The 16,188-nt window shown below is 35.1% G+C and overlaps 2 protein-coding genes across 7 annotated transcripts; both read right to left on the bottom strand.

Annotated features, from left to right (window-relative positions):
• Positions 1–2,914: 2,914 nt before the first annotated feature.
• Positions 2,915–6,356, bottom strand: LOC132170339 (G-type lectin S-receptor-like serine/threonine-protein kinase At4g27290). 4 transcript variants are annotated; one of them, XM_088513983.1, is made up of 8 exons: positions 5,027–6,356; positions 4,798–4,899; positions 4,376–4,431; positions 4,217–4,327; positions 3,900–4,110; positions 3,556–3,793; positions 3,309–3,456; positions 2,915–3,208 (listed from the first exon to the last, which is right to left on the bottom strand). In XM_088513983.1, exons 1-8 carry the CDS (start codon positions 6,354–6,356, stop codon positions 2,915–2,917), a joined length of 2,490 nt encoding a protein of 829 aa, XP_088370109.1. The 4 variants fall into 4 exon arrangements, with proteins under 4 accessions (XP_088370109.1, XP_088370108.1, XP_088370110.1 ...); XM_088513982.1 differs by having other exon boundaries at positions 4,217–4,431; XM_088513984.1 differs by having other exon boundaries at positions 4,217–4,431; positions 4,798–4,905; positions 5,036–6,353.
• Positions 6,357–9,837: 3,481 nt separating this feature from the next.
• Positions 9,838–14,444, bottom strand: LOC132167707 (G-type lectin S-receptor-like serine/threonine-protein kinase B120). Of its 3 annotated transcripts, none has more exons than XM_088513980.1 (8): positions 14,126–14,444; positions 12,396–14,023; positions 12,167–12,268; positions 11,588–11,802; positions 11,276–11,486; positions 10,931–11,168; positions 10,684–10,831; positions 9,838–10,575 (listed from the first exon to the last, which is right to left on the bottom strand). In XM_088513980.1, exons 2-8 carry the CDS (start codon positions 13,711–13,713, stop codon positions 10,267–10,269), a joined length of 2,541 nt encoding a protein of 846 aa, XP_088370106.1. In that variant the 5' UTR covers positions 13,714–14,023; positions 14,126–14,444; the 3' UTR covers positions 9,838–10,266. The 3 variants fall into 3 exon arrangements, with proteins under 3 accessions (XP_088370106.1, XP_088370105.1, XP_088370107.1); XM_088513979.1 differs by having other exon boundaries at positions 12,396–14,006; XM_088513981.1 differs by lacking the exons at positions 9,838–10,575; positions 10,684–10,831 and having other exon boundaries at positions 10,930–11,168; positions 12,396–14,006.
• Between the last annotated feature and the right edge of the window lie 1,744 nt (positions 14,445–16,188).

Below are 16,188 nucleotides of genomic sequence, written 5' to 3'. Positions count from 1 at the left end.
AGTTGAGTTAAACCGAGTGGGTTGTCGAACGGACTGGTGTATTTACAGCCCTATCTATCCCTATACTAAATATGGAAAGGACAAAAATTTTCTCCAACTTATTTCAATAAGTGACATCACTGACATGTGTCATTCAACATCTCTGGGTTTCTCAAAAATTAATATTTAGGTTTCTAGGTTAGTAAAATGACAATAAATGACTCTTAAAAATATTAAAAAAATATGTGAGAGATGACACTTGTCACCTATTGAAGTAGCCAAGTAGGTTGAATGAAATTTACTCCAAACTGATTTAGAGAAAATTTCTGTCCATATAAAAATGTTATTTTGCATTTTCTCACCATTTTTTCACATGGTCCGCTAATGTGGCATGCTCAATTAATTTTTTTTTTTTTTTTTTTTTTTTTTTTTTTTTAAGATTAATCTAAAGATAAATTGAAAAGTTTGCACTTTTTCCAAAATTTATTCTTCTTTTTTATAAGGATACAGAAGTTACAAGATAGTATGAATAAATTAATTTTATTGTTGTTAATGTAAAAATAGAAGAGACATATGACGTTCAAACTCTTTTTCTATAAATAGAGTTTTGTATACAATCAAATAAGTTTAGTTATCCCATCACACCAATTTAGTTTCTACCAACAAAGCTAGAATTCATACGGCATTGTTTGGTGTAAGGCTCCATTTAGCGTGTGGCATTCCAAACTTGGACATCCATCTTCGTCAGTTATGCTTTAAAGTAGTATTCTTAAAAACTTTCAATTTTCAATTAGAGAAGAAAGAAAAAAAGTAAAAATTAACATAAAAAATAGGACAATACTAGGTACTCTCCTGATGTGTTTCTAGTATATGTTCTCTTAGTCCTAAATATGATCACTAGTGGCTGGGTCCTACCACACAACGCGCGAAGAAATGTCCCACATCGTTTGGGATGTCTGAGTGGTGAATATGGTAGCAAAAAAATTAGAGTTTAATTAGATGTCTTTTTGGCCTCATGATTGTCCCACATCTTTCTAAAAATGAGAGGCAATTAGCACTTCTAAATTAAGATTTTTTTTCCCCACCTTAGAATAGGAGTTAGTCATTGTACACCTCTACTTTAACATGCAATTTTTTTTTTTTTCCCAACATGCAAATTTAAGAATTCAAGATTGCCCTTCATATAGCTATTTGTCTTTATGAGTACAATCATTTCGCAAGGGCACCATTAAGGATGGTGATTCAATGGCTCAAGGAAATTCCCACATGGTTAGGGTATATCCTAGGGCTTGGGTTCGAATCTCCGCAATGGAGAATCCCCATATACTAATAATTAGTATTAGCTACCTTGGATTCTCATTGATGCCCTAGTGGGGCTGAATTAGGTTATGGCTCAGTCGGACTTGAGGGAGCGCATGCGGTTCCCACAGTCTAGTCCCCTCTTGTGCTGCTCTTAGCGGGTAGGTGCTACTATGGTTACGTTCAGGTAGGATAGCCACAATTGGTCTCCCTGGCCTACTTTTTTGCTTAAAAAAAAAAAAAAAAAAAAATCATTTTGCAAGGGCAAGATTAACCTTTGACAACTCATTAACCACAATCCAGGCAATCTGCAGCAAAAGTCTCTTGTTGGGCCAATTTTCGTGCCTTGCAAAGTGAGCCGCTTCTAACGTTGTGTTTGAAAGCATTCTCAATATATATTCGTTTATTAGATTTGTAAACTCATGTAGACCTCATACAAATTCATTGGTGGATTTATCCATTCACTATGAAAATGATTAAAAGATGATTCAAAAAAGAAAAAAAAGAAAAAAAAGGAATTGTATCATTTCTCTTCCAATATTTCTCCAATTCTCTCTTCCATTATGTCCCCAAGAGGTAGCTCAATCGGCTTGGACTACGCCTAATAAAGCGGAGGTCACTAGGTCGAATCCTCTTCCCCCTCTTGTGTGGATATGTCAAAAAAAAAAAAAAAAAAAACAGCAAACAAGACCCCATTTGTAACCTTTTCCACGTTTCCCTTGTATATTTCCTCACCAAAAAAAAAAAAAATAATAATAATAACTTCACAAAGGACTCCTAAACTATTGCGTGTTTTGAGAAGGCCCTCAAAATTTCAAAAACTCTCAATTTCACGCCCTCAAACTTTTCAATTTGATGCAATTTACCCTCCTCCGACAATTTTTTTTCGTTAAACCCTAACATAAATCCCAAAAAAAGGACCAAATTATGCTTCGATTTTCCTTTTTAAAATTTTTTTTTTTTATTATTATTATTTTTAAATGAAACAAAATGAAAACAAAAGGGTCACAAGGTGACCTAGCGTGGTTTACTTTTTTTTTTTTTTTTTAATAACTTTATTTTTTAAATTTGAAATTAAGGGTAAATTTAGATTATTTTTTTTTGTTAAATCAGGGTATAAATGTCATTATATCACTTTTAACCTTTAAAAGATTAACAGAGGGGATACATTGCATCAAATTAAAAGTTCATTTGGGTGAAATTGAGATTTTTTTAAATTTAAGCGATCTTCTCAAAACGTATGATGGTTTAGGGGTTCTAAGTGAAGTTTCCTCAAAAAATAATATCTAGCATGTAGCACATCAATATGCATAAAGAGTAGATAAAAACTATCGTTCTAGTTCTACAATAGTTCTTTTTTTTTTTTTTTTTTTTTTTTTTTTTTAATATTAATAATTTAATCTCAGTAGAAAGGGTATAAGGCTACAATCATTGTGCAAGAAGTATACAAGAGTTTTCAAGGGGTAGCTCAATTGGCTATAAACAACATTTCATGAAGCGGAGGTCACTTGTTCGAATCTCCCCCTTCCCTTGTGTGGACATGTCAAAAAAAAAAAAAAAAAAAAAAGAATACAAGAAAAATCTCTATGAGAAAAAAAAAAAAAAAAATTTCTTTTTTTCCTTTACATACAAAAAGCTATCGGGCTTCCATTATTGAAACAGTTATATTGTTTCTTGAACAATTTTCTACATTGGCAACCGTTGTATTTCGGTCTATGCAAAAAGCTGGAGGCTTTGGTATAGGTAGAGGCGCATATTCATTGCTAATAAATGAGACTACATCAACCATGGTAGGTCGATCAATGGCGCTTTCTTGTACACAAAGAAGCCCGATGTTAATGAATCTTGATAGAATAGAAGTAGAGGAAGGATTTCCTGCTGTTGGATCTGTCAACTCCAAACTTCGACCATTTCTCCACAACTCCCAAACCTGTTTTCGTTAGCAAATATTAGTTTATATAAGAGGCATTTCAATTTGTAAGACTAAGGTAAAACATAAAGAAATTGAAAGGGTATAAAATGCTACTCACATAACTAAGAAGATTGAGTGAATCACTGTTAGAGAAGTCAGTATTCTTTCTGCCACTCACAATCTCTAATAGCAATACTCCAAAGCTAAACACATCAGACTTTATTGAGTAGAGACCCTTGATAGCATATTCAGGAGACATATACCCACTGGATTTCAAAATTCAGTACATCACACTTTTAGTAGCTTACTAAAAGAATTTAATTTGCAATTGCAAATATCATATGTAAAACAGGTTGCATACTTACTAAGTTCCAACAATTCGTTTTGTGTTTGCTTGTGTTTCATTGCCTCCAACTATTCTAGCCATGCCAAAATCTGATATTTTTGGTTTCATTTCACCATCCAAGAGAATATTACTCGGTTTTAGATCTCTATGTATGATTCGTAATCTTGAATATTGATGAAGATAAAGAAGCCCTTGAGCGACCCCTTCAATAATATGTATGCGTTTCTCCCAGCCTAACATCTTTTTCTTGGTTGGATCTATTTAAATGGTACAAACAAGGAAATTAGTACTTAGGAACCTAGAAACATATGAGAGGCAAAAATATACACATATAGATACATACATACATATGCATTCACTCACCAAAAAGGTAGAAGTCCAAACTTTTATTGGGCATGTACTCATATATTAATATCTTTTCATCTTGCTCGATACAACATCCTAAGAGTCTAACAAGATTTCTATGCTGAAGTTTTGCAATTAGTATTGTCTCATTTCTGAACTCCTCAATTCCCTGTCCAGATCTTTTCGAAAGCATTTTCACTGCAATTTCTTGTCCTCGGAGTAATTTTCCCTAAGAAGGAGATCCATAAACTCTTTAAACTTTCATGAAGGTTTACCATTAATGTAGTTTTTATTAATACTGTTCAATGTACATTCATCAAGAAAATGTAACGTACCATGTAGACAGGTCCAAAACCTCCTTCTCCAAGTTTGTTCACAGCTGAGAAATTATTTGTTGCAGCTAATACACTCTCATAACTGAATAATGGTAACTCAGCATCCTTCTTCTCTTGTTTCTTTGTATTATTTTCGATGTTCATTCCATCATTGATTGCATGGAGTTCAGTATCAAAATCAAATAATAGTAGATTATTACTTGAACTGCTCTCTCCTGTTTGATATAAAATGATAAGAATTGGTCACTATACATGGAAATGTAATGTTTGGTCAAAGAAAATCAATTAAGCAATGGCAGTATCAAAAGGTAAGTAAGTCTATTTAGTCATTTCTGCAAATAAGTACTAATAATTTAGTAATTCATTCCCATTTTAGTGAAATGACCAAATTACTGCAAAGCTCCTTCCCAAAGACATGGTGAAGTTTGTTGGGATCCATCACCAACTAATGACAGTAATTAGAATAAGGACTTTCCTAAGAACAAGGACTTGTGACAATTTTCTTGTCTTAGGTTAAGGTAGGCTTCCTTGTAAATTTTTTTAAAGTGATTTCCATATACAGTTAGAACATCTACACTTACCGATGAATTTGAGCTTTCCCTTGCATGAAAAGCAAATTAAGAGGCACAAAATAAGCCATGTTGCAGGGACCAGCACAGCTATCCATACTTTCCATTTTTTGCCTGATTCTGATGACAATAATCACTATTAGCTCAACCATAATAGAGAATTAAGTATTAGTTCAAAACGAAAGATAACATATATAATTAAGTATTAGCTCAACCATACTTCCTATTTCACTTATCATACCTTTGGTACTTGGATCTGGATACTCATCAGCAGCAAGTCTGAGATAGATATCTTGTCCAATCTTGCCACCATATGGAAGTTGCAGTAAGTTCATAAGAGCTCCTTCCCATATCATGCACCCACTCCTATTATAAGCATAAGCTGTGCAAGAACAATTTTCCATGCAAGCCAATTCACATCTGCTGGCATTCAAGGCCAAATATGCTTTCGAATAAACAGGCAATCGCATGTTTGATATTTTCATGAACCAATCTTTTTTGTCATTAGCATACGTATTATTCTCACATTGCAAAGGAGAATTCCTCACACAACCGCCTGACCAATCATTTAGTCTCTTGTCTTCAATCGAAAATGGTTTGAAACCTTTTAGACACTCACAAGGGTTTGAGAAATTCTCAGGGTATTGTACCACGCCAAATGCACCACACAAAGCGTAGACATCTGATAGGTTCGTCGGTGCAGACATAAATATACTCCAAAGCGAAACGCCAGTCAACCACACGAGTACCCTAACCTGTCCTGTTTGGTCAAGTCGATATCTAGCAAGGGTAGAAGGATTACGAAGAGAGTAAGTAAAATATCTCTCCCTTTCATTTTTACTTGAGACAAAAGTGTAGTTTAAGATGATGCTCATTTCAGAAAGTGAGTTGAGAGATGTTGCATTCCAAAGTCCAGAACTCCAATAGATTTGGGATCTGTTCCACTTTAAGAAATATTGATTGCTTCCATTTGGGTCTAACCCCAACGAGAACACACCAGGTGATGGATCTTCTGAATTTTTCCATGAAATGACTTGCTGTGGTTTCCCAGTAACCTTATCAATCCCAAGCTTTGCACCTGGCAGCCATGTATCGGTTGGATGGTCGAAACTCTCCCAAAATATAGTAGACGTGTTCGATCTATCTCTCAAAACAAAATTTCCATCATCACCAAGGACTGCTTCAGTAATATTTGACCGGGGAAATGTCAAATTTGTCGACCAAACTGGGATCTCGGAGGAACCTTCAAACAGGAGTAGATTGCCATTTTCTGAGAGATAAAGTCTTGAAGAAGATGGGTGAGACAAAGGGTTTTCTCTATTTGCTACCCAAACAATTTCCTCATGAAACCTTTTATACCATATGCCCAGGTAGATTTTTGATGAAGTGCCTGGTTTGAAGAAACCGAGCTCAAATTTGCTACCTTGAGATAAGATGGTGTCGCTCTCTAAAAGAGAGTGACCTGGTGAAAGGGTATCACCAGCTATGGAGAAGCATGGTGTGTAATAAGACAGGATTAGAAGCAGAACAAATAAGAGCCATGGCTGGTGATTAGTCGTCATGCTACCCATCCCTCTCTAACTTGCAGTTAGAAATTACAGAAAATGCAATACAGAAAGAAGGAAAAGGAGCAAACAGACAAGAAGAAAGAAAATAATATAAAGAAGAGCTCCAGGGAGTGTATCTATAAGATTTGTGAGCCGCAGCCCATTTTGAAGCTTTCTGATTGGCTTGCCTTTGGACATTTGAAGCATCCTAAGAAGGAAAGGAAAAGCAAGAAAACGGACTTTCCTTGTGACAAAGTTCACTTCCGTGTACCCATTTTGAACATCATGACTTCAGCACAGTGCTGGAGACTAACCACAAATTTCTCCAATGACTATGAACGTGCATACAGATAAGACAGGAAGTTTGATTATACAACATTTATTTTCTCTTTGAAATACTTATATTATATTGTTGAACAATTTTCTCCACCGTCAATTGTTGAATTTTGGGAAAGAGCGATAAATCGCACAAGGCCGTAGATATGGTCTCAAACGAGAAGGAAAAACCCGAAGATAAAAGCATCAAGAAGGAAAAAAGATGAGGGAAGAAGGTTGTGCTCCTATTACACCAACCAAATTTAAGGGTTTTTTTTCAGGGGGAGAGAGTGGCGCAGAGAGAAAGCTTCTGGGATAAGTTCAAGGCAAATCGTTAAGGTGTAAAACGCCGGTTGCTTTAGGGAGCTAAGGGAGTTGAGTCTTTGCTAGCCCAGCTGTATTTCATTTTTCCTTTGGATTGGCTTTTGTTTTTTGTTTTTAAAGTACATCAACTAAGAAACTACAACAAAGAACAACAAATTGCTGAGCAACCCAACAAAAAACTCCAAAACAACCACATGTATAGTAAACAAAAATTGAAAGAAAATGAGTCAAATGAATTACATGGCTCTATAAATTTTTGGTACGAACACCAAAAAACTTAATCACTAATTAAGGTGGTTAGATGAAGCGCACTAGGAATTACACATCCAAGAGGCACAAGAAGGGCCACACACGTCAAGAGATCCATCAACCCATTGTGAAGCCCACCAAAGAAATAACTACTGCAGCAGCGCACCCAAAAGAGAACCAAAGCAAAGAAGACATTAGTGAATTTCGAGTCAAAGCTAACGAAAAGAAACACCAACATGGAGTCCAGAAAACACTCAAAAAAAAAAAAAAAAGAAACTAAAAACTGAAAACTGAAAAACTGAAAAAAATAAATAAATAAATAAATAGTAGCTCAATATAAATGCTCTATCTAAACACGGCGCGGATCAAAGAATCAAAGTTGAACACTGTACTTTATGTTCAACTTTGATCCGCGCCGTGTAGAGGATTTTCCATGGATATATATGGAAAGAATTTTGAGGAGGAAGGCTTGAGATTATATATGCAGTCGCAAGAAGTCAAAGTGACGCAAAAATTTTGAGGAGCTAGGCTTGAAATATAAGCAGTCAAACGAAGTCAAAGTGACGTAAAAATTTTGAGGAGGAAGGGACAAAATGGAAAGTGGAAAAACTGTTTTTGGTTACTTGATCCAAAAACAGAGCAATTGTATTTCTATTTGTAGTTTGTTTAAAGAAATCAAATAAAGTAAAACCACTAATGGCATGGATCGACAAAGGAAAGAAAAGATCGTACTCCTAACATGTACAGCTAATATGAAAGTCTGTATGAAAAGAATATTACTCTTAGTTTATACAAGGGATTTAAATAAATCCCACTAAGGCAAACGTAGCACAAGACTAAGAATTGTTGGCTGAAGCTGTTCATTGTATTTGGACAATAAAGCATCACTTCACAGTTTGGCAGGACAATCAGTAGCATCTCTATATTCTTTATTTACGGGTCCTCAATATCTTCACTTTGCTGAATCATCCAAGGAATATTCTTGGACTGCAGAGACTTCAGTAACAGGGTCATGGGCATTACTCTTGACTCAGGTCAACTGGAGAAATACCTAAAAGGAAAGAAAATGGGAAGGTTCTAGAACAAGTAAAAAATGGGTAGAGCCGTCAACGGTTCCACACGGATAAAATTTTTTGAAATTCCAATTTTTTTAAAAAATTGGGTTAAATACTTTTTTGTCCCCAGTTGTTTAACAATTTTATTTTTTGCCGTCTCAGTTTTATTTTGTATTACAAATAGTACGTCAATAATGACTAAAAATTGAGATAATAACTCTGTCTCCAAAATTTAACGATAAACCACGTCAGCACCATTAAAAAATGGGTATGCGTCCATACACCATTAAAAAATCAGCATTTTTTTTTTTTTTTGTTGAGTCTTATTCTTCAAGTCATTTGGATATTTTGTGAACATAGCCTGCTGAAACTTGATATAAGAGTCGTGTCTAATTCGGGCTCTGGCGCGTGGAAGTATTGACTTAGGATAGATTTATTGATTCTGTCTACGTGTGATTGTGGTGGGCTTAGGGTCAGAAGAATTTGTGGATCTTGGGTTTAGAATTTTAGAGAAAAAAATATATACACATGTATATACATAAACGTGTACTCACCAAAAAGGTAGAAGTCCAAACTTTTATTGGGCACGTACTCATATATTAATATCTTTTCATCTCGCTCGATACAACAACCTAATAATCTAACAAGATTTCTATGCTGGAGTTTTGTAATTAGTATTGTCTCATTTCTGAACTCTTCAATACTCTATCCAAATCTTTTTGAAAGCATCTTCACTGCAATTTTTTGACCCTTGAGTAATTTTGCCTATTAAAAAGAACCAAAAATTCTTTAAACTTTCATGAAGGTTTACCATTAATGTTGGTTTTCTTAATAGTGTTAAAAGTAGTGGCGGAGCCACAACAGTCTTTGGAGGTGCCACGGCTCCCCCAAAGATTTTAATTTTTTTTTTCCTTTTTTCCTACCGATGGGACTCGATCGTGGCACCCCCAACAAAAAAAAAAAAAAAAAAAAATTCTTTTTTCTAATACTGGTACTTAAATACAATGAGGAATTGAACTTAATTAGAATTGTGTCAAATCCTCCGATTAGAAACCGAGCTCAAAAGTGCCACCTTTAGATACTTTGCTCTCTCTCTTTGAATGAGAAAGAGAGTGACCTGGTGAAAGGGTATCAATAGCTATAGAGAAGCATGTGCTGTAATAAGACATGATTAGAAGCAGAGCAAATAAGAGCCATGGCTGGTGATTAGTCGTCATGCTGCCCATCCCTCTCTAACTTGCAGTACTGTAGTTAGTAATTACAGAAAAATGCTAGAAGAAAACTTGGACTTTTGTTTATGGAGCAATACAGTAAGAAGGAAAAGGAGCAACAAACAAGAAGAAAGAAATTAAAGAATACAAAGAAGAGCTCCAGGGAGTGTAACAAATTTGTGAGCCGCAGCCAATTTTGCTGCCAGATTAGCTTTCTAATTGGCTTGCCTTTGGACTTTCTGATTGGCTTGCCTTTGCCTTTGGACTTTCAGATTAGCTTTCTGATTGGCTAAGCACAAATTTCTCCAACGGCTATGAACGTGCATACAGATAAGAAAGAAAGATCGATTATATATACAACATTTATTTTCTCTTTGAAATAGTTACACTATTTTGTTGAACAATTTCCTCCACCGTCAATTGTTGAATTTGTGTCCTTTATATTCTAGTCTTTGGTAAACCCCGACAGTGAAGGTGGGAAAAAGAGAGATTAATCGCACAAGGCGATAGATTTCCTTCCCCTGCTGAGGGAGGGGAAGGAAATCAATAACCGATAATCTTTTAAAGACACCTAGAGTTGTTGGCAACATTTATATCTATAGCCCTTCAAAAAAACAAAAAAACACAAAACATTTTTATCTATAGTATCATTGGCAACAAAACTAAAATGAGTGAACTAAGACAACATTTAGTGACAATTATGTAGCATATCAACATGCATACAAATTAGGATGAAAGGATTGCTTCTCCAACATTTCATTTCTTTCACATAGGAATCAATCATCGGGCTTCCATTGCTGAAATAGTTACACTATTTTTAGAGCAATTTCCTGCACTGTCAACTATTGAATTTGTGTCCATTATATTTCTTCCTGTGAAAATCGCTGGTCCCTTAGGTGTAGGTAGAGGTGCATGTTCATTGTTAATCATTAAGATTACATCAGACATGGTAGGTCGATCAGTTGGGCTTTCTTGGACACAAAGAAGGCCAATGTTAATGAACCTCAACAGAATAGAAGTGAAAGAAGCATATCCTATTGTTGGTTCCATCAAGTCCAAACTTCGATCATCTCTCCACAACTCCCAAGCCTAGTTTCATTTCAAATAAGAAAAAATTTAAGTAAAAATTAATAGCATTTTAATTGAAAAGATTATTGTAAAACATGCGGAATTTGGGAGAGTATAGAGGATGCATACATATCTAAAAAGATTGAGTGACTCGTTGTTATAGAAGCTAGTGTTCTTCCTGCCGCTCACAATCTCTAACACCAATACTCCAAAGCTAAACACATCAGACTTTATTGAGTACAAACCATCCATTGCATATTCGGGAGACATATAGCCACTACATTCCAAAATTTAATAAATGAACCTATCAATAGCTTGCTCAATGAATTTCGCTCGGAATTGAAAATATCAAATGTAAAACAAGTTGCATACTTACTAAGTTCCAACAACTCGGTTTGTGTTTGCCTGTGTTTCATTGCCTCCAACTATTCGAGCCAAGCCAAAATCTGATATTTTTGGATTCATTTCACCATCCAGGAGAATGTTACTTGGTTTTAGATCTCTATGTATGATTCGTAACCTTGAATATTGATGAAGATAAAGAAGCCCTTGAGCGATCCCTTCAATAATGTGTATGCGTGCCTCCCAACCTAACATTTCTTTCTTGGTTGGATCTATTTAAATAGTACAACCAAGGAAATTAGTGCTTAAGAACCTAGAAACACATGAGAAAAAATACACACACACACACACAAATATATATACATAAACGTTCACTCACTAAAAAGGTAGTAGTCCAAACTTTTATTGGGCATGTACTCATATATTAATATCATTTCATCTCGCTCGATACAACAACCCAAGAGTCTGACAAGATTTTTATGCTGGAGTTTTGCAATTAGTATTGTCTCATTTCTGAACTCCTCAATTCCCTGTCCAGATCTTTTTGAAAGCATCTTCACTGCAATTTCTTGTCCTCTAAGTAATTTTCCCTAAGAAGGAGAACCATAAACTCTTTAAACTGAAGGTTTACCATTAATGTAGGTTTTATTAATATTGTTCAAAGCACATTCATCGGGAAAATGTAACGTACCTTGTAGACAGGTCCAAAACCTCCTTCTCCAAGTTTATTCATAGCTGAGAAATTATTTGTTGCAGCTAATACACTCTTATAACTAAATAGTGGTAACTCAGCATCCTTCTTCTCTCGTTTCTTCGTATGATTTTCGGTGTTCATTCCATCATTGATTGCATGGAGTTCAGTATCAAAATCAAATAATAGTAGATTATTACTTGAAGGGCTCTGTCCTGTTTGATAAGAATTGGTCACTATACATGGAAATGTAGTGTTTGGTAAGAGAAAATCAATTAATGAGCAATGCCAGTATCTAAAGGTAAGTAAGTTTCTTTATTCATTTCCGCAAGTAAGTACCAATTTGTAATTCATTCCCATTTGAGTGAAATAACCAAATAACTGCAAAGCTCCTTCCGGAAGACATGGTGAAGCTTGTGGGGATCTATCACCAACTAATGGCACTAATTAGAACAAGGACTTTCCTAAGAACAGGGACTTGGGACAATTTTCTTATCTTAATCTGATTAAGGTAGACTTCCTTCTAATTTTTTTTTAAAGTGATTTCTATGTACGGTTAGAACATTTACATGCACTTACCTTTGTGTTTGATCCTTCTTTTGCATGAAAAGCAAATTGAGAGGCATACGATAAGCCCTGTTGTAGGGAGCAGCACAGCTACCCATACTTTCCATTTTTTGCCTGATTATAATGTAAAGAATCACTATTAACTCAACCATAATAGAGAATTAAGTATTAGTTCAGAACGAAAAATAACATATATAATTAAGTATTAGCTCAACCATACTTCTCATTTCACTCATCATACCTTTGGTACTTGGATCTTGATACTCATCAGCAGCAAGTTTGAGATAGATATCTTGTCCACTCTCGCCACCATATGGAAGTTGCAGTAAGTTCAAAAGAGCTCCTTCCCATATCATACACCCACTCCTATTATAAGCATAAGCTGCGCAAGAACAATTTTCCATACAAGCCAATTCACATCTGCTAGCATTCACGGCCAAATATGCTTTCGAATAAACAGGCAATCGCATGTTTGATATTTTCATGAACCAATCTTTTTTGCCATTAGCATACATATTATTCTCACATTGCAAAGGAGATTTCCTCACACAGCCGCCTGACCAATCATTTAGTCCGGTGTCTTCCATCGAAAATGGTTTGAAACCTTTTAGACACCCACAAGGGTATGAGGAATTGTCAGGGTATTGTACCACGCCAAATGCACCACAGAAAGCGTAGACTTCAGATAGATTCCCCGGTGTACTCGAAAATGTACGCCAAAAAGGGCCAGAGTCCCACACACGTGCCTTGGCCCGTCCTGTTTGGTCAATCCGATAGTTTGCAGGGTTAGACGGATTATAAAGAGAGTATGTAACATATCTCTCACTTTCATTTGTAGTTGACTCAATGCTCCAATTGAAGATACTGGTTCCTTCCTTAATAACATTCGAAACTTCCTTACTCCAATAAATTTGGGATCTGTTCCACTCTAAGAAAAGCTGAGGGCTTCCATTTAGGTTAAACCCCGCCAAGAAGAGACCAGGTGCTGGATCTTGTGAATTTTTCCATGAAATGAATTGCTGTGATTTTCCAGTAACCTTATTGAACCGAACCTTCACACCAGGCAGACATGTATCGGTTGGATGGTCGAAACTCTCCCAAAATATAGAAGAGGTGTTCGATCTACCTCTCAAAACAAAATTTCCATCATCACCAAGTACTGCTTCTGTTATATTTGACTTGGGAAATGTCAAATTTGTTGACCAAACTGGGATCTCGGAGGAACCTTCAAAAAGGAGTAGATTGCCATTTTCTGAGAGGTAAAGTCTTGAGGAAGATGGGCGAGACAGAGGGTTTTCTCTATTTGCTACCCAAACAATTTCGTCAGGAAACCTTTCATACCATAGGCCCAGGTATATTTTTGATGAACTGCCTGGTTTGAAGAAACCGAGCTCAAAAGTGCCACCTTTAGATACTATGGTCTCTCTCTTTGAATGAGAGAGAGAGTGACCTGGGGTAAGGGTATCAGCAGCTATGGAGAAGCATGCTCTGTAATAAGACAGGATTGAAAGCAGAGCAAATAAGAGCAATGGCTGGTGATCAGTCATCATGCTACCCATCCCTCTCTAATTTGCAGTACCGCAGTTATTAATTACAGAAAAATACAATAGAGGAAGAAGGAAAAGGAGCAACAAACAAGAAGTAAGAAAGGAATACAAAGAAGAGCTTCCGGGAGTGTATCTATAAGATTTGTGAGCCGCAGCCCATTTTGCAGCCAGATTAGCTTTCTGATTGGCTTGCCTTTGTACTTGAATTTGAAGCTTCCCAAGAAAGAACGCAGGCAAGAAAACAGACTTTCCTTGTGACGAAGTTCACTTTCATGTACCGATTTTGAACATTACTTCAGCACAGACTGCACAGAGGTGGAAACTAAGCACAAATTTCTCCAACGGTTATGAACGTGCATACAGATAAGACAGGAAGATCGATTATACAACATTTATTAATTTTCTCTTTGAAATTAATACTTACACTATTTTGTTGAACAATTTCCTCCACCGTCAATTGTTGAATTTGTGTCCTTCATATTCCGGTCTTTGGTAAACCCCGGCAGTGAAGGTGGGAAAAAGAGAGATTAATCGCACAAGTCGATAGATATGGTCTCAAACGAGAAGGAAAAAACCCAGAAGATAAAAACATCAAGAAGTAAAAAGGAGGAGCGAAGAAGCCCGTGCTCTTCTTACACCAGCCAAATTGAAGGTTTTTTTCAGTGGGAGAGAGCGGCGCAGAGAGAAAGTTTCTCCGGTAAGGTGTAAAACGCCGGTTGCTTTAGGGAGCTAAGGGAGTCAAGTCCTTGCTAGCTCAGTTGTATTTCCAAAGATTGTGCACCATATGCCAAGATATTTGTTTTATTATGAGAAAGACGCGTTATACAATTATCACCACAATATGGTCTAATCTTCTTGGATCACCTTTATTCAATGTTCACTCTAGAATTAGCTAGAGACGCAATTTCATGGGTGATTGGACATCTTTTTCGTTTTGGTTTTATTCGTCATCAAAATAAATCATAAATGTACTTCCCACTTGCTCTAATCTCAGCCTGCATTACAAGTCTTCCATATCCAATTTCCAAGTCAACTACTATATATACAGAGTTAAACTCATCAGAAACTATAAATGTTATGTAGTGAAGAAAGAAGGAAACAAGTTATTCAAACACGAACAGCTTTGTTTGGGAAAGCTTTTTTCTTGGGTAAAGTCCATATAACTCCCTCAAACTACCATCCAATTGACAATGTCCCCCCAAACTTTCAATTGTGACAATGTCCCCCCTAAACTACCAAAACATTGTCAATGTCCCTCTCAAGACTAACAAAAAGATCAAAATGCCATTATATATTTCTTAATAAAACAAAAATACCCTTATAAATTTCAAAAAAATTAAAAAATTAAAATTAAAAAAAAATGAATTTCAAAAGAACATTTTTTTTAAAAAAAAAAATAGTTTTTAAACGAAATTTTTTAATTTTTTTATAAGAATTTTTTTTAAAAAAAATGAATATATATTTATATTTTTTAAAACGGAAATTTTTTATTCTAAAAAATTTATAAAAATAAAAATAAAAAACAAAATTTTGATAACAAAAAAAAACTAAATTTTTTAATTTTTTTCTTATAAAAAGGATTTTTTTTATTTTTAATTTTCTACCCTTTGGATTTTTTTTTTCGTAATTAGTTTTAGGTTTTTTCTAGAAGTTTTATTATTTTTTGTTTTTATTTTATTAAGGGTAGTTTCGTCATTAGGGGAAACATTGACAATTTTTGGTAGCTTAAGTGGGATATTGTCACAATTGAAAGTTTGGGGGGGACATTGTCAATTGGGTGGTAGTTTGAGGGAGTTATGTGGACTTCTCCCTTTTTTCTTAGACTAGTTGATGTAGATTGATGTAAATTTGGAGGAAATTTCCTCCAAACCAATTTGGAGGACATTTCCTCCAAAACTTCGTAAACGGATCATCTTCATTTCATTTGAAATTGTGTATCTATTTAGTACGTTTACGAGGGCAAACTTGTCCAAAAAATTTGCCCTTAAAAAGATAGTGACAATATTGCCCTCCTAAATCAAGTAAATGAATACTCTCCATTTCATTTGAAATAGAAAGTATCCTTGTCCACCTCAATAAGTGACATCACTGACATGTGTCATTCAACATCTTTAGATTTCTCAAAAATTAATGTTTAGATTCTTGGGTTAGTAGAATGACAATAAATGGCTCTCAAAAATATTAAAAAAAATGTGAGAGATGACACTTGTACCTATTAAAGTAGCCAAGTAGATTGACAGAAATTTTCTCCAAACCAGTTTGGAAAAAATTTCTGTCCATATAAAAATGTTATTTTGCAAATTCTCATCATTTTTTCAGCATGTTCAGCGAATGTGGCATGCTTAATTAATTTTGATTTTTTTAATTTTTTTAATTAAGATTAATCTAAAGATAAATTGAAAAGTTTGCACCTTCTCCAAAATTTATTCTTCTTTTTTTATAAGAGTTACAATATAGTTTGCATATATTAATTTTATTGTTAATGTA

The sequence above is a fragment of the Corylus avellana genome, chromosome 2 (assembly GCF_965113065.1).
Source record: "Corylus avellana chromosome 2, dhCorAvel1.hap1.2, whole genome shotgun sequence".
NCBI classification, from domain to species: Eukaryota; Viridiplantae; Streptophyta; class Magnoliopsida; order Fagales; family Betulaceae; genus Corylus; species Corylus avellana.
The sequence above is the reverse complement of the archived record's forward strand: the minus strand, read 5'-3'. Positions and strand labels throughout refer to the sequence as shown.